The sequence below is a fragment of the Ciconia boyciana genome, chromosome 11 (assembly GCF_034638445.1).
Source record: "Ciconia boyciana chromosome 11, ASM3463844v1, whole genome shotgun sequence".
Lineage (NCBI taxonomy): Eukaryota > Metazoa > Chordata > Aves > Ciconiiformes > Ciconiidae > Ciconia > Ciconia boyciana.
In genome coordinates, this window is record NC_132944.1 from 6,433,038 (window position 1) to 6,455,345 (window position 22,308).

At 41.6% G+C, this 22,308-nt stretch overlaps 1 protein-coding gene across 1 annotated transcript in view; it reads left to right on the forward strand.

Moving 5' to 3' along the window:
- The first annotated feature begins 1,414 nt into the window (after positions 1-1,414).
- Positions 1,415-22,308, forward strand: part of STIMATE (STIM activating enhancer) — a 36,810-nt gene continuing 15,916 nt past the window's right edge. The window contains exons 1-3 of the mRNA XM_072876033.1: positions 1,415-1,683; positions 20,313-20,361; positions 22,148-22,243. Coding sequence (XP_072732134.1) covers positions 1,509-1,683; positions 20,313-20,361; positions 22,148-22,243 — 320 coding nt within the window. The 5' untranslated portion in view covers positions 1,415-1,508. The remainder of the gene's footprint in view (positions 1,684-20,312; positions 20,362-22,147; positions 22,244-22,308) is intronic.

Sequence of the window (22,308 nt, forward strand, 5' to 3'; positions counted from 1 at the left end):
TTTAGCAGCAGCTGTGAAAGCTTAAAAACCACTCCTGGGCCACAAGTAAATAGGTCAGGCCCATGTTGGAGGTACGATGCTTGATGGCTGTGATCTCTGCATGCAAGGGGGAGAACAAGTAACCTACTTTGGTCCTTGCCCTTTCTTTTAGATAACTCTGTTTGCATTCCTGAACTCTTGTTTTTGATGCAGCTCAAAACAGAGGAGTGTTGACTTGGGGTGCAGAGGCACTGGACAGTGCATTGTGCTCTCTAAGTCAGAGAATTGAGGGCATTTCTTTTTCTAGCCGCAACTTCCAGGAGTCTATGGCACAGCCTAAATACCAGAGAAATCACTGCTGTGTGCCAGTACTGTTTGGCATCGCCTGCCAGGAAGGACAGGTGGGTGGTTTGTAAGATAGATGCAACAAATGTCATTATTTGAACAACTATTGCTTCATGTGCTCTGCTTAGCTTTCCAATAGACTTAAACATGTTGTACTTTCTGGGTCGTACTTACAAGTGAATTCATATTTAGACTGGGATTTTAATTATTTAAGGCAATTCGAGAAACAGTGTAAGAAAAATCTACAATGCAATGTGACCTAGGCTGATCCCACCCTCAAAATGAGAACCTAAACTTGCGTGCGGTTCTGCCTTGCGGCTAAGGGGGTATGGTACGATGGGATCAGTCAGACTCGCTGGTCAACAGGTACATTTTCTAAATGGGATGTTTTGTCCATTGTGCCATTGGTTGCTCTTTTCAAAGAACAAACATCTTTGCTGAAGAACACAGGTCATGATTTTTTCTTCCTAGTTTGATGTCAAACTTGCCTGACCTGTGGGTGTGAGCTGTAGCTGTTGGGTAGGCCAAACCGCGGCTGGGGGCGGTTCTGACCCAGGGTTTCGTCTGTCAGGGCTACAGCGCAGCTTGGGAATCCGCGCGGGTGCTGCGAGTATTAGACGCCGGTGAGCGAAGCCCAGGCGTGTTAGGAGCTGCCCGCCTGGCTGCCGGCTCTTGCCCAACAGCAGCGGGAAGCCTCGGGGAGCGCTAATGCGACTGAAGCCAGCCAGCGTTCTGGCTGAAGCCCGCGACGCCTCTCCTCTCCCTCCTCTCCCTCCTCCCACACCGCCGCGCGGGGGGAAGGAGCCCTCCTCTGGCGGCGCTGCCGGCCGCAGTGGGCGGGCTAGGACCTGTGTTTCTTTCCCTTGAGGGGCAGCCGGCCAGCCGCCTCCCGCCCTCCGCCGGCCGAGGCCAGCCCCCTGCCCCTGGTGCGGGCTGGCCCGGCCCGCCGGCCGCGACCCCGCTGCTGCGGCGCAGGCAGAGCCGGCGGCGCCGAGGGGGCGGGCGGAGCGGGCGGCCCCGCCGGCGCCGGGCCCGGCCAATGGGGGAGCGGCGCGGCCGGTGACGCGGCGGGGCGGGCGGCTCGGCGCAGGAAGCGGGGCGGGGGGCGCGGCCTCGCCCGCCGGTCGCGTCGTCGCCGCCGCCATGCGCCGCTGAGGCGGGCGCTGGCCGGGCCTGGCCTCGCCATGGGGGCGCCGCCGCCCAACGGCAGCCTCGGCCTCACCGACAGCCCCCCGCAGCCGGGCGGGGGGGCGGCGGCGGGGCCGGGAGACCGCGGCTGCGAGAACGGGGCCCTCATGGACAGCTTCGGCATCTTCCTGCAGGGGCTCCTGGGCGTCGTGGCCTTCAGCACCCTCATGCGTGAGTAGCGGCGGGGGCGGCCCGCGGCCTCCGGGCCTCGCCGGCTCCGCGCGGCCTGGCAGCGGCGGGCGGGGGCGTCACCCGCTGCGGCCGGACGGGTCCCTTCCTCCTCGGGGGAGGCTCGGGCTTGGTTAATGGTGCCGCGACCTCGCTGCTGTGTCCCGAGGCCGTCCCAGGAGGAGCGCCGTGCTGTCCCGGCTCCCGGCCGAGCCGGGCCGTGAAGGGCCGCGGCGGCCGCAGGGAGCGTAGCCGCGGCCGGGGCTCTGTTGGAGCCAGGTGAGCGGGAGCGGGGCCGTGAGGTGAGGCTGCGGGACGCGGTCCGGCAGCCCGGGAGGCCTTGCCGCTGTTCCCCACGCCCCCCGGGGGTCTGTGTCCCGCGGGGCTGGAGTGGGGCGTTAGCACCAGCCGTGCTGCCCCAGGGAACGGCTGAGGGGCTCCGAAGGCAGATGATGAACAACAATGAACAGCGTTGTTTCTGAGAGGCTGTTTCAAGTACTTCAAGCAGATGCACTTTCTGAAGTTTGCTTTCCTGATATTTGCACCCGTGCTTGATACAGTTTATCGCTTTGGGGGTGGTCACGTATTCTGCTTTGAGTACAACCGGGAAGATGTGGTGGTGCGTGCAGGATTGCTCAGGTTTAGAATATACAAAATAAAAGGGTTAGGCTGTATCCGTTTTACTCAAGTGTACCTTGTCATATAATCAGCAGCAAAGTAAGACACGCTTTTTAAATCACAACACGCTACGCTGCGCTTGCTTAGAGTATGTGCCGTACCTTGGAGTTGGAGCAGGCGGTGAGCTGGTGTGGCTGTTTACAGCAGCTCAGCTGAGGAGCAGTAACTTGTTACGCTGCTCATTTGAGCCTGGTGGAAAGGCAAGAAAGGCTGGAGGCCATAGTGACTCCAACCTGCCTGCTCTGAGGAAATTACAACAATGTGGAACAGTTCAGGGAGATTTTTCTCTCTGTCCCATGCTGTAGTTAGCGTCCTTTCGGATGAGGAGTGAGAAACAAGCCCAGTGCCATTACTCAGCTGACCATCAAGTCACTGTTCACAAAATGTGGGGGAGGGAAAAGGGAACATCAGCTACAAGTATTGTACAGTTTGACTGATCTAAAGACCAAGATCCTGTTTACGTTAGAATTGAACTGATACCCTTTCATGCTAGTGTCATACTATTATGGTCAAGTCAAAAGTTTGCTAACACACTATATTTGCATACTTTAGTGTTTTGGTCACGGTTAACAATTGCATTGCTCTTATAAAAGCTATGCGTGTAGCAGTCATCATTATGTTACTGAATGACAACAGTAGTCACTGGTGTAGCATTGGTCAGTCAGAGCATCCTCATAATTAGGAGTTTTAGCAGTACCAAACAAAAATACCTCTCTTTAAGATAATGATGTGTGCACATTGTTGTTTTTGGAATTAAGAGCTACAAATAGATCATTCTTATGGATTGTGCATCAAAAGATGAAGAACTACATGTCATTTGTCAGGATAGTATCTTTTTTCTGGAAATGGTATCACTTATCTTTATGCATTTTACAGTAACTCTGTAATACTCAGTGAAGATAAGAAAAAGTGAATACAGAAAGTATGGACTAGGAAAATGAAAGCCTAGTGGTTAGCTGCACTTCCTAACTTTGGTTAGGTATTTTTAAACCATGTACTATTAGAAGGAGATTATCAATGAAGTACTTGCAATTATGGAAGAAGGGGGTGAAAGGAAGGTAGCCAGTCCTTGCAATGGTACTGGTGAGAAAAGGAGTCTGTTTCCAAAGGTGCAAAAGAGCAAAAAAGTAGCAACTTGTCATGCTTACAAGTGCTTACAACTAAAAACGAGAAGGATAGGTCTGTTTGTCCCAGTTTTGACAGCTACTTTCTCTTCCAGTTTATTTTGGGCCTCCTGCCTAGCAGGAGGGGAAGCTGGCCCTGCCGCGTGGACCAGTTACACTGTTAAAAGGGCAGTTGTCTCTCAGTTAAGTGCTGGGCTATGCTGGAGGGGATGGTTCTGTTCCGTCTGCTAGTTTTGTCTGATTGTTTCTATCCTTTTTCTACCATATGCAAAACATCGGGTATGTTGTTCCAAAACCTCTAAAAGTTACCTCAACAAGTAGGACTTTTTGTGATCCACGTGACAGATGTGATGTGACAGAGAAGCAGGAACTTGAGGCTGAGAACAGGAGGGAGAGCGTGACCTCTCCTCAGCAGTCACCTCGGCACATACAGAGTTGTTCCTGTCCCTGAGCTGCTGTGGCAGAAGGGATGGAGCTGGATCACAGAACTGATACAGCAAGAAGAATACACAGGGAGACGTGGTTATTTTTAAGCTGGAGTATTTCCTTGCTGTGGTCCTCTAGCTGTCCAGCACAACAGAGGGGGTAGCGCTGAGGAAGAAAGAAGCGGCTGTAGGCAGGGACTGCTTGAGAAGTGGCACCGCTGTCAGGGCAGAGGTAGGCCGCCCTTTTGAACAGCATTAATTCTCTGTATGTGGCTGTATGACTTCTCCAGCTCTCCTCCATAAAAAGTCAGAGAACTGAAGACACATGACTGGCTAGTATTTAAATTTACCTTATAAAGGGCAAGTCGCTTGCTTTTTTGTTGTTGTTGTTGAAAGGGTACCCTAGAAGGAGATACTCTAATACTTTGGTTTCAATTAATGGTGCAGAACCCTCTATAGAAAAAGAAATGAAAGTAACAGCAACGGACATACGTTGTACAATTGCTCTTTATGCACAGAAGTGGTTTTCCTTTGAAAAATATTTGATTTGACATGTAAAGAATAAGAATTTTTGGTAAGTGGCTAAATCAAAGGATGACCCAGACTTGCCCTTTTCTAGATATATCTTACCATGCTTGCATTCAGTGGAACAAAGAAATTTATATTTTTTTTCCTGGTCATAGTAACTAGCTGGAGGAGGAGGACCTTTTCTGTGCCTCATTAGTAGATGTTCATCTACAAATGTGTGAAGGAGTATTGTTAAAGCAAAATTGTTTAAGATCTGACGCTGCAGTTTGCCACCTTCTTGTGTGTGTGCACCTATCCAATTGCTGTCAAGTTACGCTATCAACTGACCTGCCAACGACATCAATTAAACTTCATCTTTTAAGGGCTAAAACATAGTTAAGCATCAGGTTTGTGATTTGTTGAAGACATGGTGACTCTCTCACAGAGGGAGCATGGAAACTGTATTGCTGCAACTATTTTCTAATTCTTCAAAGAAAGGTTTTTACCCCAATCATATTATCAGCCTACCTTGTGTGTCCCCTCACTACTAAATTCGCACAACCAAGAAATGACAGGCAGAGAATTTCTCTCACTTTGAGCTGACAAAATGATCAATTAAATCTGAAATTTCCTTTTCGTTGTAGCTCTTGCCTCTTTGTTCTGTCACACAAAGAATAAAGAACAGTTTAAGTTACTGTCTTACCTCACAGCAGCCTTTTAAAGGATTGACTTTGTTCTATTATCTTCAGATTCAAATATACAACCTGTTGTAAACCCCTAATCTTTTTCTTGTAGAAGATAGTTTAGCTAGTTATAATCTATCCTGGGTTTATACAGGAGACTCCCTAACCCCCTTAACCACAGAGCAGAAGTTTGCATTTGTTTTTATTGCTGTAAGTTGTTCAAGGCCCCCCAAATCCTACCCTCCTGCTCTCCGTGTAAAGCGTTGTTCACAAACTAGAGAAGTGAGGTCCTCTTCTGTTGTCTGAATCAGTAGTGAATATACTTAATACTGTCAGAACCCACTAGTGTGTTGTCTTTAGTCACTGTGAGTTAATCTTAACTGCTCTGAGTTCAGCTCTCTGCTGCAAGAGGCACACTGAAACAGTTTCACCCAGACGCTTCAAATGTTCTAGTACATCAAAAGTTGTACTGAAGTCGGGCTAGATGACTTCTGTTGCATCTCTCCTAACCGCAGGCTCTAACTCCCTATTAAAGCAAACTAATTGATTAAAAACTACCTCATTGGCAAATCCGCTTGGACTGGCAGCTCTTTTGGATTCTGACTGCTAATTCTCAAGTCTGTTAGCCTGCTCTTTTTGAAGTCTGTTGCTTAATTTTGCTCTTGCTCCTCCTGCTTAAGTATGCATTATTTTCCACCCTAGTTTGTTTAAGCCAAGCCACTTCATAACAGGAAGTCTTAATGGCTTTCTCTTGATGGAAGAGATGTATGTTTATGCTTCAGGTCAGTAAGCCAAAGATAAAGTTTTTTTAAAGTTTGCCATTATAATGCTTGTATCTTATTTCATGGGGATCTTGATTTAAAATGACAGGTTTGCTTCTTAGTTGTTTTGGGGTTTTTGGTGCCGTAGTTGTGTTTTATTACTGATTCCACAAAGCTGGTTTTAAATATTTTTGTGTAATATGGTGTGTTTTGTCAGTAGCCCCAAGCACTTTCTGAGCATTCTCTGGTTAGGCTTTTATTGGTAATGAATTATTAGAGAGTGGTGTTAGCACAGTATTCCCACCCGTGTATGATGTAGGCATAGTTGTAAATAATACAGTTTTTATTAGCCAAACCTGCAGAAAGGTATGAGGAAAAACCCATTGCCCATTCCTTTACCCTGTCTGACACAAACTGTTTCAAGTACTTAATCCTGAATATGTGCTTTACTTACTAAGCTTGTTTGAAAGTTGATACCTTATCAGAGCGTGGCTATGTTTGTTTCAGGATACTTAGGAATGGCTGAGAAATCAGGTGTGAGTCGTATTGATGAATTATTGAAATAGAAGAGTCGTTTGGTCCTCCGCAGGTAAAAGGTGTGTGTTTGTTTGTGGGGAAAATATAAATATGTTGTTAAGGAGACCAAAGTATGTGGGAGTGTTACTTTTTACAGCTTTATTACAGTTTGTGTCTGTACTCAAGAGTAAAAGCTTCTGTGTTAACAAAAGTGAAGTGATTGGGTACAGGTGCAGTGAATAAGTGAGTAGGTGGGTTTGCTGTTGAGGGTCACAGCTAAAAAAAAAATATAGTAACTTTTATAAGAATTGTTTCTTTTTTTTAAGGTCCTCTCTTTGCTTGCAGTCCCTTGAAGGAAGTACCTTAAAAACTACATCCTTAACATCAGTTTACTTTACAGCAAGGTTTTCCCACCTGATAAGCCATGCAAGGAAAATGAATGCTTCTTCGTATAATAAGCTATCTTAGTAGGTAGTTTAGTAGAATTAAAAATGCTTTCACAAAAACACACTTTTCAGATGAATAATTCCATGTTTTCATCAAGGTAGGGGAGTATTATTATGGGGAATAATGTTCTGGGGAGCATGGACTTGGGAAGGAATTAAAAGTAATTCCAATGTCCTTTCCAAAAAAAAAAAAAAATCAAAGAGAACTATTAGATACAAAAGAACTAAAGTATATGATTTTCCGTTGTTTTCCATAGCAATTTTCTTTCTGCTTGAGCAGATCTAAAAAATGAGAAAATGGCGGGGAGTTGACTTTGATACTCCCTAACATCAGCAGTGAAGTACAGGCTTCTCAGTAACATAACAAGTTTATTCTACATGGCAGTTTCCTGCGGTGTAGGGCAGTGGCCTGCTAGCAAGGTGGTGCTTTATTAATCAAGGCATTACTTAAAAAGACTCGATATTATCCCAACTTGATAATAATCCCATCCTTGTATGTATTTGCTGTGAGTGACACAGTACGTGTTCACATGAATTGCTGAGGACCACCTTGGAAAATGTTCTTTGTGTGACTGATTTTAAAACTCGTCTCGTACAGCAGTTTCAAATCACAAATAGTGTATTTCCTGTTTATGAAAATATGAACAGTATTGTGCTTACACGTTGGATCACGCTTTGTTGAATACACTTTATGCTTTTTGCTAGAACTCTTCACAGGTGCGAGTTCCTGGTGGATTGCCAGGTACATGCAGAGCTTGCATTCCAGCGTGTGTTCGGCCATTACCTTGTGTTAGGCAGTCTAAAGTGGCTTTAAGGACCACTTTCGGGTATGACAGCAAGGGGATGAATGCCTCTTAGGGTAAGGGACGACTGGTAAGGTATGCCCTTGAACGGCGTTAAAAGGCGAGGTCTGGGGAGGGAGCGAAGAGAGAGCACGCTTTTGAAAAGGAGGAGGCGGAAAAAAGATCCGGAACGCGGCAGGAGCAGGACTTCTCCGTGGGACCGCGGGCGGCCCGCTGGGCTGCGCGGTCCCTGCGGGGCGGGGCCCGGCGCGGTCCGGCCCCGGCCCCGGCCCCGGGGTGCGGGCGGCCCCGGGGAGGACCCTGGACAGCTCCGCCGGGGGCCGGGAGCGCCTCCGGCTGCGGGCGGAGCCGGCGGCAAACCTCAGCCGGCCTCCCCTCGCCCGGGGAGCTTTCCCTTGGATCCGGAGCCGGGTCTTAGCTCAGTGCTGCCTGTGTAAAGTGAATAATACTCTTACTCGAGTCGGCCTGCAGGTTTGGCTGCCTCGCTGGCGGCCGTGAAGGGCTGGTGCGATCCCCTCCCATCTGGCTGGAGGCTAAGGAGGAAACAGGGTGGGGTGATGAAGCAGAAAGAAGGTGTTCGAACCTCTTGCCCCTTTGGGCCCAATCCGTGGTAATTAGTAATGATCGATGTCTTCGTGGGGTATACTGGAGAACAGCTATTATTCTGCAGATTAAGTGGCTGCAGGACTCCAAAAAGCCCTGCGAGGTCACTTTGGTCACGGCCAAGTAAATTAAGCCTTACAATGATCAGGCGTTTTGTTATCCCCAGATGGCGAGGTATCGCTTGCATCTGTGTTATGTGGCTGTTTCTTGTTTGTTGTAAATAAATCATCAGACCTTTCGGTATCTCTGTGACATCCTTACCCACGTTTGAGACAAAAATGAGAGGTGCACTAGGAGCCGTAGCAGAAGAAAAAATGCAGCCACGTGGGTGAATTAGCTAAGTAAATTACTTTATTTTACTGTGCTAATATTGTAGTACTCTTTAATATATAAAATACGTAGTTGGGATAAATTCTGTCCATTGCGAGCTCTGTAGAAAAAGACAAATCTTGCTGACAAACTTCATGTTGTATAAAAGCAAGTAATAATAGTGTTGGGAACGGCTCAACTGATCCTTTAAGTGAAGCAAATGACCTGAAATGAATTTAGGAATAACAATTTTGGAGTTGTTTCCTATTTTGAAAACAGAAGACCAGTCTTGTTTTGTAGCATGGTTAGGTATGTATCTCTGCATTTACTGACCATAAGAGAAACATGTTTTCATAATGTTTAGTCCTGCTTAAACTACATTTCCTTGGTTTTTTGATTAAAACTGCTTGCAAGATGTCTGATTCTTTGTTGGATGTAGATTGTAATAGCACTTTATTGGGTGGCTTAATGTCCTGATATTAATATTTTAGTGTCACTAAATGCGGCAACTGTTCTTGAAATGCCATGCCAATAAAAGTTAAGAAAAAAAAAATAAGGTATCAGTTTAGACAAATAATCTGTAATGTGTAAGTAAATTGCACTTTTCATTAACAGTTGTCTGATGCCCTTCTTTGTCTTTTTTGGCTCAGAACGTATTACATTTTCTTATTACTCAGCTGATTGCTGGATATAATTGTGCTCCAGATAATAAGATTGTTCTAAGTATAATTACGCATGTCATTCACATTATGAAATGTTTAGGAAAAAGGATAAGTTATGTTGACATTTGGAAACTATTAAAATGATAAATTATCCAGAAACTCCAAAGCTGTGTTTAATTAGAACTAACGTCTGGACTGTTAGCTAGACTGTTGTTTAACTGTAAACTGCATAATGAATGTGTTCTTGACTAGTGTTTTATAATTAAATTTGTAAGGAGCCGATTTGTACAAATACACAGTGCACACTTTTGCGTTCTGCAGCGATATTAATTTCATGGTTAATGAAGTTTGCGTTCTTAAACTGGTATTTAACAAGGTCTTATCTGTGTGGATTTTGTTGACGAAATGAAAAATCAGGTCTGCTTTCTCATGCCTGCTGGTAGGAAATGCTTTGCATTCTCAAAGATTTCTTGATTGCAGCAAAATGTATTCCCTATGAACCCTAATATGTTAAATCTCACTGGCAGACTGAATATAAGCTTGGAGCTTGCATGAGACTGCCTTTGCAGGTGGTGTGGTATAGGGATGAGGTTTTAGGGTTTAGTCAGGAATAATTGAACTTGTTCGCACTGTGGCTCAGGATACTGAAGACCTGTTTTTCTACCACTGACTCTCAAACACACATTTTATACGTATTTGTTGTCATAACCTCGTACATATGTTGTCATATGTAATGAATGTTGAGGATGAAAACGTGCTAAAATGGATTCACAGTTCAGATTCCTCATAGTTCACATTCATGGTTCAGGTTCATAGTTCCGGATGTAAGTAGCTCAACACTTCTGTGAAGTAAGAGTAGGGAAAAGTCATCCCAAGGAAGGTGCTAAACTGTTGGGTTTTTTTCTATTGTTCGTGATGTTTTTTTCTCTAGAGGTTGCTATTTTTTTTTAATAATCAAGTGTTTTTGTAATTTGAAATGTTTTGACTTTGGTCATCTTAATTTCTGTCACATTTTTGGCTACCCCGGATTCTAAGACCAACCATTCTTCCTCTTCTAGTGATTAATATGTGTTGGCTCACCTGGGAGAAGAGGAACACAGTACTATATTTCCTTGTTTTACCTGGTTGCCAGGCATTAAATAGAGCTCAGGAGGACTTGGGAAGCAACTGGCCTGTAAGCTGCAAGGTGCTCAGGACATGAAGATTTGTGGCAAGTTTTTTTTTATACTTCTTCTGTTTGAGAGGTGTCTCCGTTGTGGTGATCCACTGACACTGTTGAAAGAGATGAACCAATGGAAGTAACTAGAAACTGTCAGTGAGAGGTGAACTAGAGAGAGGAGTTCCTGAATTTTTAAGCATTTCAAATGTAACAGTAGGTATTATAGGACTGATGTCAGTTTGGCAACTGGTAAAACTTAAGAAATCATTGTCTTGGGCTTGAATGCTGAGAACTTGGCCAAACATTGTTTTATAGGGTTCATCTTACCAATTTTGGACAGGCTAGCCAGTCACCTTGAATGAGTACTTACAGAAACAAACTTTGCTTGCTTTTTGTTGTTCCACTCTAGTTATTTTTTTTTTCATTTGTCAAAAATACAGGGTTTTTTTTTTCCCCATGGAACAAAAATAACTGTAAAACTACAAACAACTATTCAAAACTGACAGCATATATCCTCTGTCTCTAATAGTTTTTGGAAGATGTTATGCTCTAACATTTTAATTCCTTTTTAGAACAATTGCTCTTAATTTCTTACTTGTGCTGGAAAATACCAGCTACTATGCCACTTCTTCCAGCATACCTTTCTTGTTTTGATGCTGATGGTGTGACTAGCAGCATATGCTAGTTTATACGCATAGGGTTTTAATGCTTTCATTGCAAGGTAACTGTAATGTTAGAAGAGGAAGTAGTAGTCTAAGGAGCTTTAATTTTAAAGGGGGGGGGGGGGAGAAACCACCCTCCTCCATCTGATCTTAAAAACTTGAGCTTTCTTATGGCAGTATGTTTTTAGTGCTGGCATTAGGTTTTTGTGTTGTGAAGCTTTTATGAAACTTACACAAACGTTAAGAGGTATGAAGCTTTGTCATTAAGAAGAATGTTCGTGCACGCGGAAATTATTACATGTTTTCATCTTGATTTCAGAAATTTAATTTACGCAGTAAATACCTAGTTGTTAGATACGTTATATCAAAGAAGTCTACATAATTGGCCGTTGACTCTCCTTTCATGATATTTGATCATGTGTAAAGAGAATGTATGAAAGTAGGCTGTGTATCTTTTGTTCTTTTTAAAGCAGTTGGTGTTAGATGAAATGTGTCTTGCTTGCAGTTTAATGCTTCGATAGTTTCAGCAGCCTAGGAAGAATGAATCTGGTAAGCAAAGTTATTCAGAATTTAAATAGACTCTAAACATATAGCGTACATGTACCTTTGGCCTCCTTGATTTAATATATTTGCTGTTTATCATTTTCTACAAATGGAAACACAGTTTTCCTTTTACATTCTTTTTGGGTATATCTGAACTTATATTTTTGGTTTGCTTTCTGCTTTTAAAAGTGCTACAGTTACTGGCTTAATTAATATTTTAATCAATGATGAGTGAGTTTGTAGCTGTGCTTTGGCAGTTCTGTCAGTTCCCAAGAGCTGGTTTAAAACAACCGGCTTGAATGACTTAAAGTTCATTGATATCTGTTGTCATACTACTAACGTTAGGAAAGCTTCATGTATTATTGAGTGATCTTGTGAATGCTGTATGTGAAAATGGTGTTGTGAATTGTAAATTGCTGCTTAGTGCACATTAATATGGATTGATTCTGTTTGTTTTGTGCTAAATAATTCATGTTTCCCAAATGGTTCTTATTTTTAATAGAAAAAAAAAAAAATCCACTTGAATGCAGCAGACTGTGTTTTTCAGCTCTCACCAGATGTATGTATTGTGTGGTAGGAATGGGCTGTCTGTTTTTCTAGCAACCTACCTTTTTTTTGGTAGTTGTTTAGTAACACCTGGTTCAGAGTATAAAAGTGTTTGCAAGAAGGCTATGTATTAAACTTCTAACGCCAGTCTTACAGGCACTTCAAGTACTGGAGGCTTAGATTTGCTTTGCTTCAGCTACCTCATACCTGTGGAGGAAACAATAGCATATGCTTCCGTCTCTGAAAGTGCTGGGAAACTGTAATTTATTATGACCTTTCAAACAGAGCACACCTTGACCAACAAGGTGCTGTGTATGCTAAATGCAAAGATAACAAATGCCTGTCTCTAAGATCAAATCTTGTCTTATAACTTTAATATTTGGATAAATATTTCCTAAGCTACTTGTGCTGTTTACCTTAGAGTTCTTAAAGCAGTTACTTGCAACCCTTTATTTTTAGTATTGCTGTAGCATTGGCTTGTCTTTCAGGAAGTGAAGGGCTGAATACTTTTGTTTACATAGTGCGTATTACATGCATTTTCTGACTTCGAAAGTGCTGCTCTCGCTGGGGAGATAGCAAATAGGTTAGCAATTGAGAGTGAGAACTTGTGTCTAATTCTTTGTCTGCTAAGTTAGTTTAGCTATTTTAAAAGTAAGGTTTACATTTAAAAATAAAAAGGAAAAAAGCTCAATTACAATGGCCATTGATGTGGTATGTCTGGGCTGCGTGCTCTACTAAGACACATTTGTTTCCTTTATTGACAGCCAAGTTAATGCTTCTGTCAGAACCACACTGTCATGTGCTACCAGGATGCATGAGATCAGCCTTGGTGAAGTTGTCTTAGACTGAGTTGTATGCGACAGGTAATGTGACTTATTTGTGTGTTCCCTGAGCCAATCTTTACAAGCTAAGCATTTGGAAAATTTTTTTTGAGCTTAAAATATGTACGTGTTAGGAATAAAAAGCTCACCAACCTCAGGTAATGCATTTGGCTGCCCTTCCTGAAGGAGCAACATTTTTTTATTCCAAAGCTTAGGTAGCAGGGGTTTTGTTTTGTTTTTCTGATAATGATTTGTCCTCTCCTCCCCTGCACTGTGAAGGAGAGCTTCACTTTGCGATAGCCATTCCCTTAGCTATCACAAAACCTTTGTCGGGACAAAATGTACAGATAAGCTTTTAGCTGGGTGTGGAAACAGGTGGGAAGTAAATGTTTTTACAGAGGTAACTTCCAGTAGCTGTAATTCCCTGGTGTTTATCCAGCAAGCCCTGCTGCCCATTTGATAAATTATGTGAAATCCAGTGTTGGCACATCATTTTCCATCATCTTCTGTCACCTGTGTTGTGACAAAAGAGCCCTGGTCGTGACATAGCTGGGCTTGGCTGATGCTCAGCCAAGCGTATTTAACTTTTAGCGTATTTAACTTCGCACTAAAACAAAGTCCTTTGTTCTCTGCTCTAATAAGAGTGCCAGTCAGACCCATTTAACTATCGCTAAGTTTTTGCTGCCTAAAAACTGTAGGAACAAAATTATTCTAACTGCTGCCATTGGAATGAAGAGACTGGGATAAGATCTGCAGTTTTGCAGGTACCACATGGCTGTCCAGACAGTGAATCATTAGTCTTACGATGTCCCTGAATAACTAACCAGCTGGGTCATTAAACTTTGTGTCCAGCGTTTCTGTAAAGTTTCTCCCTAGGTGACCGTCTTTAATGGACAAGTTCTTAATTACACATGTATCTCTATAGAACCATTGAGGCCAAGGACACACTGGCATTAAGAAAATAGGTTGAGTACTTGCATGGCTAATACTGTTTTCTGTCTTACCAAAGTTTTAAAAAATCCTTTTTGCAGGGGAGCAAAGCTGGTGAGCTCATGCACTTCATAGTATGTCAGTCTTTAACATTGACTAGAACAAAATTTTCCTTTGAGTGAGTTATTCCATAACTTTCTTCTTCATTAAGAAACCATGGTCCCTGGTATCTTTCTCCAATACAGGTATATTACTGGATGTAGCTGGAAATCAGTTTTTCTAGTCCAGTATAATTTCTGCTTTAGTATAATTGGTGTCCAGGAGTGTTGACAAGTCTAGGTCATTAAGCAAAAATATAACAAAGAATTTTGAGGTTCTTATGTAGGGAAATAAGCAGCAGGCTTTCAGGGTATCCTATATTGAGCATCTCAGTTGTAGTTAATGGGGCATAGGAAGAAAAGGAAGCATTGCAGTAGGGCAAAAATTGAGTTACCGAGAACATAGTGCATTGTCTTTTTTTTTGTCTGGAGAAAAGAGCAGCAAGCCAAAAACACTGGTTCTTTTGGTCTTTTTTGCAATCACATTTATTACCTCTCTTTAAACACACACACCCTCCGTGTTCCTGGTTTTTTTGAACTATGAATATAGGGAGATGCTGAGCTCTTTAAGTTACAAAAGCTTTTGGCAATCAAGTGATACATGGTTTACACGCTTGTATACCTTTTTGTAAGGTATCGTTTTCGCCCGTTCTCATTAGGCACGTTGTTTCTTGCAAAGTTAATTTAAAAAAAAAAGTTCTGTGTTGGGGAAATCTGTAATTTCTTATTCCCTCTTCGCTGCTACCAAGAAAATAATGTGGGGGATAAAGTGAAACTGGAAGACAAGCCTCTTAAAAGCTTTGCTTTAGTGGGAAAGGGAAGTAAGTTCAAACGTCTGCTAAAGATCACAGGTAACATAAAATTCACCAATAGTTGTCATTCCATGGTGGTGTGAATTTTCAGGAATTATTAGTGTGCATGTGCTTATTCGTACCAGACATGGTTCCCATGTTGTGGGAAAAGTGTTGATACTAACAAGCAGAACAGTGTTTTTGACAGTCTTCCTAAATAGAATTCTTAAAAAATTGAAATCTGGCCTGCATATGTAGCTGATTTTACAAGTTTTTTAGAGGGTTAGAAATTGCAGGATCAAATTTATGATGCATATGTTCTCCTGATAATCAAATGTTCTGAAAATAGTTCAGTTGTCTGAGAGTAGCCGTATGAAACTCTGTATCCAGTTCTGAATTTGGATGCTAATGCTTGGTTTAACTCTTCAGCTGTTACTCCATACATAGTTAGCAAAATAGTGTTTTACTGGAAACTTTAATACTTGTCTTGAATGTTGGAAATTATGTGAATTAATATCAAAGTAACCCTGCAGATCACAACAGTCTTGCACTATGAGGGCTGCATTGGAGGATCTGTCTGGTTGCAACACGTTATTCAGGAAGCCCAGCAAAGCCAACCTGCTGGAGGAGATTTGACACTCTTGTGATATAACATTGTATGGATGCTCAAACTGCAGCAGATTTCTCACTGTTAAATTCTGTGCATACATATATGTGTGTCTGTGTATGGTTTTTAGTTAGCCATACTTTGGTCCCTTGGTAATTGGCTCAAATCTTGGAGCTTTTAAGCGTCCATCATTCCACAGAAGGATGATTTTTTAGACTTACAGACCAATTTTTGTTGGAAGGGATCCCAAATATCACCTGCTCCCACCTCCTGCTCAGAGCAGGGCCAGCCTATGTCCCCTTGCTCAGAGCATCATCCAGGTGAATTTTCAAGGTCTATGAGGCTGAAGTCACTACATCCTCTCTGGGCAACTTGTTGCAGAGTTTAATTGCTCTCATTGGAAATTTTTTACTTCTATCACGCTGGAATTTCCCTGGCTGCAACTTGTGGCTGTTTCCTCGTGCCCTGCGAGAAGGGTCTGATTCTATCCTCACTGAAACTGCCCACGCACATGAGCAGGTTTGCATGTGTGATGTGCGAATGTGACCTTATCCTCGCTAACCTTTCCTCCTTTTGGCTTTCTTCTTCTGTTTGGCTAGCTCAGCTGTCGCTTTGCTGAGGTCTGACAGAAATGTGCAGGAGGTTTATGAAATGAAACATTTTGTATCATGCTTTGTCTTCGACCTATTTTTGAAGGTTTTGAGAAGCACTGGAAATACAGGGGAAATTCCCAATTCTCTCATCAGAAGAGCAGTGTTATTGTAGTACAGCTGCAGAGGACATTGAACATGTTGAATATTCTTTAGCTTATTTTCCTTTTTTTGAATTTCAAATTAATGAGCTAGAGAAATCTTCTACATGATATGTAGAAACATTTCAAAAGTTCGAGTTGGGCCAGTTTTGTGCTGCTACAAGGGCAGCCATCCGGAAACTTGGAGTTCTTGAATCCATATTGAAGTTACTTCACATCAGCAAAATATTTCCTGTGGGACTTTTTGAGGAGGTAAAGGAGGGAGAGAAGGAAAGGCTGAATTCCAAGTACAGATTCGACTGTTGCTTTTCATATCGACAGTTTGGAGAGGTTTTACTTTATTTCTTGTCTCTGTTCTTATATATGGCCTTTATTCTTCCCTATGAGTCTTCAGTTTTCTGGAATACTGATTGCAAAACTCCTGTGTTAAAGTAACTGTTGGAAGCCCTTTCATGGTACTCTGGCATTAATTATTCCTAGAATTTCAATGAAACAAGAAGACAATTTAATGAACTTGAATTTTGCATTAGTGATACTCTGCCTTACACGCTTATCTATTATCTGTCCATCTGGCAGCTCACATGCTTGTTGGCAGAAGTGCTTTTATTTCCTTTCCTGAAAAATTCTGGCATTGAATGTATAAACAAGCAGCACTTCTTTCTTCATTTATAATTCAGCATGAAATTCTGAACATTATTAGTTAATTAATATTAAATATGGTGAATTCTTGCTAGGGCGAGTATAACGCTCCGAATTGAAGCATATGGAGTGGTACCACCTCCTCACAGTGAGAAGCTGGCAGATTGAGATCCATCTGTCAGCTGACACACGCACCAGTGCACGTCTCCGAGTTTACGCTGAGGCAATGCAGACTGCCAAGAGAAACTGTGAGTGGGGCTGAGAGCATCTACAATCATGACATATTTTGGGAGAGGGCAAGTGGAAGAATTGCTTTGCCCTCCCCAATTCGATAGATGCTTAAAAAATTTACAGAATCTTTATGTGAAAATGTGTGCTGGCTTTTGGTTGCAAAATTAGTTTATTAATAGCAAACACACTATGGACCCTGAGCTTACCAGTGTGGTTATCTACAGCCTGTTAGTTTTTTGCTCAGTTTACTTACTGGGAAGGCCCCAGCTGTATACAGCCATGCAGAAAATATGCTCCCTTGCTGGGGGACAAGTTAAATTGCTCTCAACTTGAACCACTCTGATGTGATAGTATATTGTGCTGGGTAGGCAGCGTAACGCAGATACTGCATCAGGGATATGTAGGAAAATACCTGGCAATATTTGCGTATGTCAGAAATACCTGATGTTTGCAGACATAGAGCTGCAAGAAACTAGGCTGAGAAAACCCTGTTTCATATGGATCTACTGGGCTTTCAAGTGTACAGGTACATATTCATCAAGTAGCAACTCCTAAAGCATTTAAACAGATTGTCTCCTTTCATTTGCAGGGCATAGAGGTTTGTGGTGTGATCAGCTATGTAGTAAATTCCCAAAAGACATCTGTAGAGGCTTTCAAAGTTAACTCTCCTGTTTAATGTTAACTCAAGTGAAATGTTATGTTTTCAGAATTGGCCAGAGAAACATGGACCTTCTGAAGTCTTTTTTCTCAGTATGGATAAAATTTGAAATGGTGTTAGTTGAATTGGTTTTGCATATCCTCTTCCAAAACGATTTTTTTGTGAATACTTTAGAGAAGGAAATGAATCCACAGGCTTATACAACTTCTTCATAGTAATAATAGACAAAAGCCTAAGCTTGAAATTTCCCACCCACCCCCCCACACACCCCCTGAAGTATGTAAATCCTTACCAGTTTAATTTGTTTTGTCTGCAGAAAAGCATCTTGCACAAACTCCACAGTAAGTTGAAACTTCTGTTTCTTGCGTTTATTTTGTGATGCTTTGTGGCTTCCTGTTGTTGTGCAAAAATGACACTGATTAAAGTAATCCGTAGTGTGACTGGGGAGGACTTGTCATAAATAGCAAACTGGTTAACTTAGCTGGGTGTTGCTCATTTTTAACGGAAGTTTTATATTTATGGCATGCTGTACACGGAGAAAACTGCTGGCAAATGTTGCTATTACAACTTTATCTTTCGTGTAAATGTACGACCTTTTCCTCTTGTCACTCTTTAATTTCTAATGGTTGTATTACATGGGGGTGAAACACAGTTTCTCCCTCTGGTGTCAGAAGCAGTAACAGGACAGACAGTAAAATGGCAAGTTGTTAGCCTGGTGCTCCCTGCAAATGCTGCCCCTCCACCTTGGAGATGAATTTTTTTCTTTTTTTTTTTTTCCCTAAGGCATTCGGGTAATTATATTAATGCCGTATCGTATGAAGACGGTTGGCTTTGGGGAAAATTGCCTTACTTGTGAAAAGGTTGATTGGTTCATAAACCAAAATGTTTTCTAAAGGCTTGTAAGCTAGGTAAGTGTAACTTATATACAGCATCCTATTTGAAACTTAAATTAATTGCTAGTACTTGGAGAAACAGGTTAAAATACCTATCTATATTTTGCCTGACCTATACATGCTATGGTTTGTGCCTTTTAAGACAGAATCTCTGCAAGTTGAAGGGGAGGAGGGGAATCAGGGCTTAAAATTTATTTCTTTTTTTTTAAGAGATAATTTCTGAAATAAGGGCCTAAATAATTATTTTTTTCAAGACTTATGTTGAAGGAACTGGTGAGTGACACTGAACCTTGGACAGAAGAAGGAAATAAAACCCATATATAAAAACCCATCCTTAGTGGAAAGGTTTTCCATTACCCTGTTATCTTTGGTCTGTCTTTGGGATATATAAAGAATTAGTATCTTGCAGCTGTAACAGAAAATAAATCTGTGTTACGGAATTAGGCCAGATCCAGCAGAGGCGAGGCTGCTGCGGCTCCCTCCCCCAGGTCTGACCTGTGGCAGGGCTGAGCGTGTGTTCCCAGAAAGGAAGAAGGTTTTCTTGACCAGAAGGAGTTAGAAATGGAATTTCCTAAGAAGACAGGACAAACTGCAGATCAGACAGTACAAGTATATGGACCAGCCGCTGTTTATGTATGAGTGTTTTTATCCCCTTATCCCTCTCTTTTCCCACACTTGTTCCTCCATGAGTCATCTAGACCCTTCCCTTTCCCTGCCTTTGGTTCCTCCCCTAAACAACCCGTAGTAAGTTTTGTGCAATCCCAAAATGCTCTTTCCCTGCATCCCGTACCTGTCCTGTACCCTGTTGCCCTGACCACCTCCCTCCCAGAGGTGCTTTGGAGCTGGCTCCCCCGGATGGGTGCCACCCCTGGCCGGTGGGGCTGAGGCTCTCCTGGGACAGCCGCCCCTTCCTCCGAGTCCATAATTTGTGTTCCCTCATCTGCCTTTGGGCTTCTGCTCCTCTGGGCTTGTGGGGGTGGACCTGGGATGGGCTGATGGCTCCTGGGATGAACTTGGGGGTAGCCAGGCAGGGTGTGATTCGGGCTCCCCCTCCTTTGTGGAGGTGCAGAGGAGCTTTCTATCATATCCAAACTAAATTGTTTTATAAACTCTATCAAGATTGAAATAGTCAAATTTGTCTAATTTTTGCATTTGTATAGTTGGCATTAATTTTAATACTGGATTTTTTTTGAGTTTTTAGTATGTTAACAAGTATCAACCTTTTTGTGGTGGGATTATCTGACTAAAAAAATCTGTCCTGCTTCCAATTCAGTTTGCCCACAAAAGTCTAATTTGTCATCGATAAAATAAATATACTTTGTCAGATAATATATTTGTCCTGTTACTAATTCACTTGATTTATTTCTGATATTATAGATTGCCCCTATACTGTGAGAATACTTTCCAATTTGACTTCTGGTCTCCACTGAGCAAAAGAAACGGCTTTTTCTAATACCTGCTTTACTATCGGAAATTAAATTTTCTGGATGGGCGGTCATAAAAGCTAGGGCCAATGAAATAGTGGTTGGTAATAGATTATTTTTTCATGTGAGGTATATTGGCAGTCAGATGATGGATCTGTAGAAACTCGAAGGTGATGGAAGGGAGCCAGTTTCTTTAAAAATGTATCCTTAGAGATTGATAAAGTGAAATGCAGTTGTGTAAGATCTAATTTATCAAGGAATGTAATGTTTCTACAGGATGATTTGCTTTCAATTTTCTATAATTTTGTTTGTTTGGGAGTTGCTGATTGTCTCCAATTATTACTATTTTTTTTTCTTCTTAGTAAAACGCTTCAGAGAACCAAAGCATGAAAGACGTCCCTGGAGGATATGGTATGTTTCTGCATGTTTTATTCTTAAATTTTTTTTCTTGCATGTTTTAGAAATTGAAGGAATGATTGTTTGCATATGATGATAAAAAAAAAGTGATGACAAGAAATTGGTGACTGACAGCAAGGAACAAGAAAAGTTATCAAAATACATGAGTCAACAAAAAAGTTACCTTCTGTGTGTTTCCCTGCTAGTTCTTTCTTACTAAAAGCTTCCACGAATCTCTACAAAGATGTGCATTTAGACATAAAGCTGAAAGTTTTGCTTCCTCCTGAAGACGGAAACTTACAGTTGCCCTAAAATGCATCTGAACATCTACAAATTTACATAAGCTTACAAGAAGCTCTCAGCTGGGCTTAAATAAAATTCCATGTTCCATAGCTATCCTACTATGTATAAGATAGAAGACAGTATGGTAAAAGATATAAATACATAAGCCATAAAACAATACAAGGTATAAAAAGTATATTTGTTTTTATTACCTTTTAAAAGTTGTTATATTATAGCAATGCCAACATAACCTGTACTAGTTTTGAGATTGGTGTAAATGTTAAGCTTTCATTCCAGTTGTTGAAGACTTCAGTGGTTTAAATTCATCTCGTACAATGCTGCTTTTCATAACTAATCCTGACCTTTATTTTATTGAAAAAATAAATACAAAATCTTTGTGTACTACAGTCTACCTCAGCCTGAAATTCTGAGTAGTGTGGCGATAGCCTTTCATTTTTAAGCAAAGAATCTTGCTCTGGGACCTGAGTATTGTTATTTGTAGTGTGGTGTACTGATTATATAAGTAACTCACTGGCTTCCTGCCTCATCTCCAACACTTTGCTTTCGATGTAGTCCAATGAATGCAAGAGAATAAAGTTTAAGACAAAATTGTCAGGGAGGGGAGATGAATTCAGGCATAAAATGTTGTTTGGATCTTTTTAGACATGGAAACAACAGGCAAAATGGGTGTTGGTCTGTATAAAGAACACACTCTTGCCTACAGAATACTTTTGACATGATTCCTATATTTAACATTTACCGAAACATCCATTGGAAGTTTTGGTTTTGTGCAAAAGTATGATGATAAAAGAATGGTAAGGGCTGGAGTCAATACTGAATCAGTACCTAAGTGGGTTTTTTTGTATTTTCCCTGTAAGTAGCAAACTGTTTTCTCTCTAACTCTGTCATCTGCTTTGGAGATAATGCTTTCGAGTTTGTAATTCTTTTGCAGTGTGGTCTAAGCTGTTGTACTTTAGATATAACTCAGTGAGAGGACTTCATGCTTTCAGGTGAAAAATATGTTGGCTTTTAAGCAAAATAAAGGAATCATTAGCAAGCTATTAAATTGTTCACCAACAAGCACATGATGAGGATTTTATTTTACTCTGTGCCATAAACTTGCTAAAAATGCATAAACAAAAGGACTGAAATATCTAGCGAGGCTGGGATACTCATTGTTTACAGGAGGTTATTAAAGACTTAGCTAGGTTTAGTGAGGATTAGCTCTTGGATAATGGATGTGATACCAAGAGGATATCCCTAGACTTTAAATTTACAGTGGTAAGGTTTCAAGTTAGTGTGATTTGGTTTGTTGTTAGCAATATTCAAGAAAAAAAGGGCAGAATTTAAAATGGAACATGGTTAAATAAGCTAAATACCATGACACTTTATCATTCTGGTGTTCTCATTTGAAGAAAAAATGAATAATTGAGATGGAATTGTAATTAAAATAAATTCGCAGTGTCTGACTGTTGTAAACAGTTTTGTGTGTCTTAAAAACTGTTTTTACTCTATACAGGTTTTTAGATACTTCCAAGCAAGCCATAGGGATGTTGTTCATCCACTTTGCAAATGTCTATTTATCAGGCCTTACAGAAGAAGACCCTTGTTCACTGTGAGTGTTTAATTTCAGAATAATTGGTCTTTATGGAAGTTCTGCTGTTGAGTTTGATGGTGTAT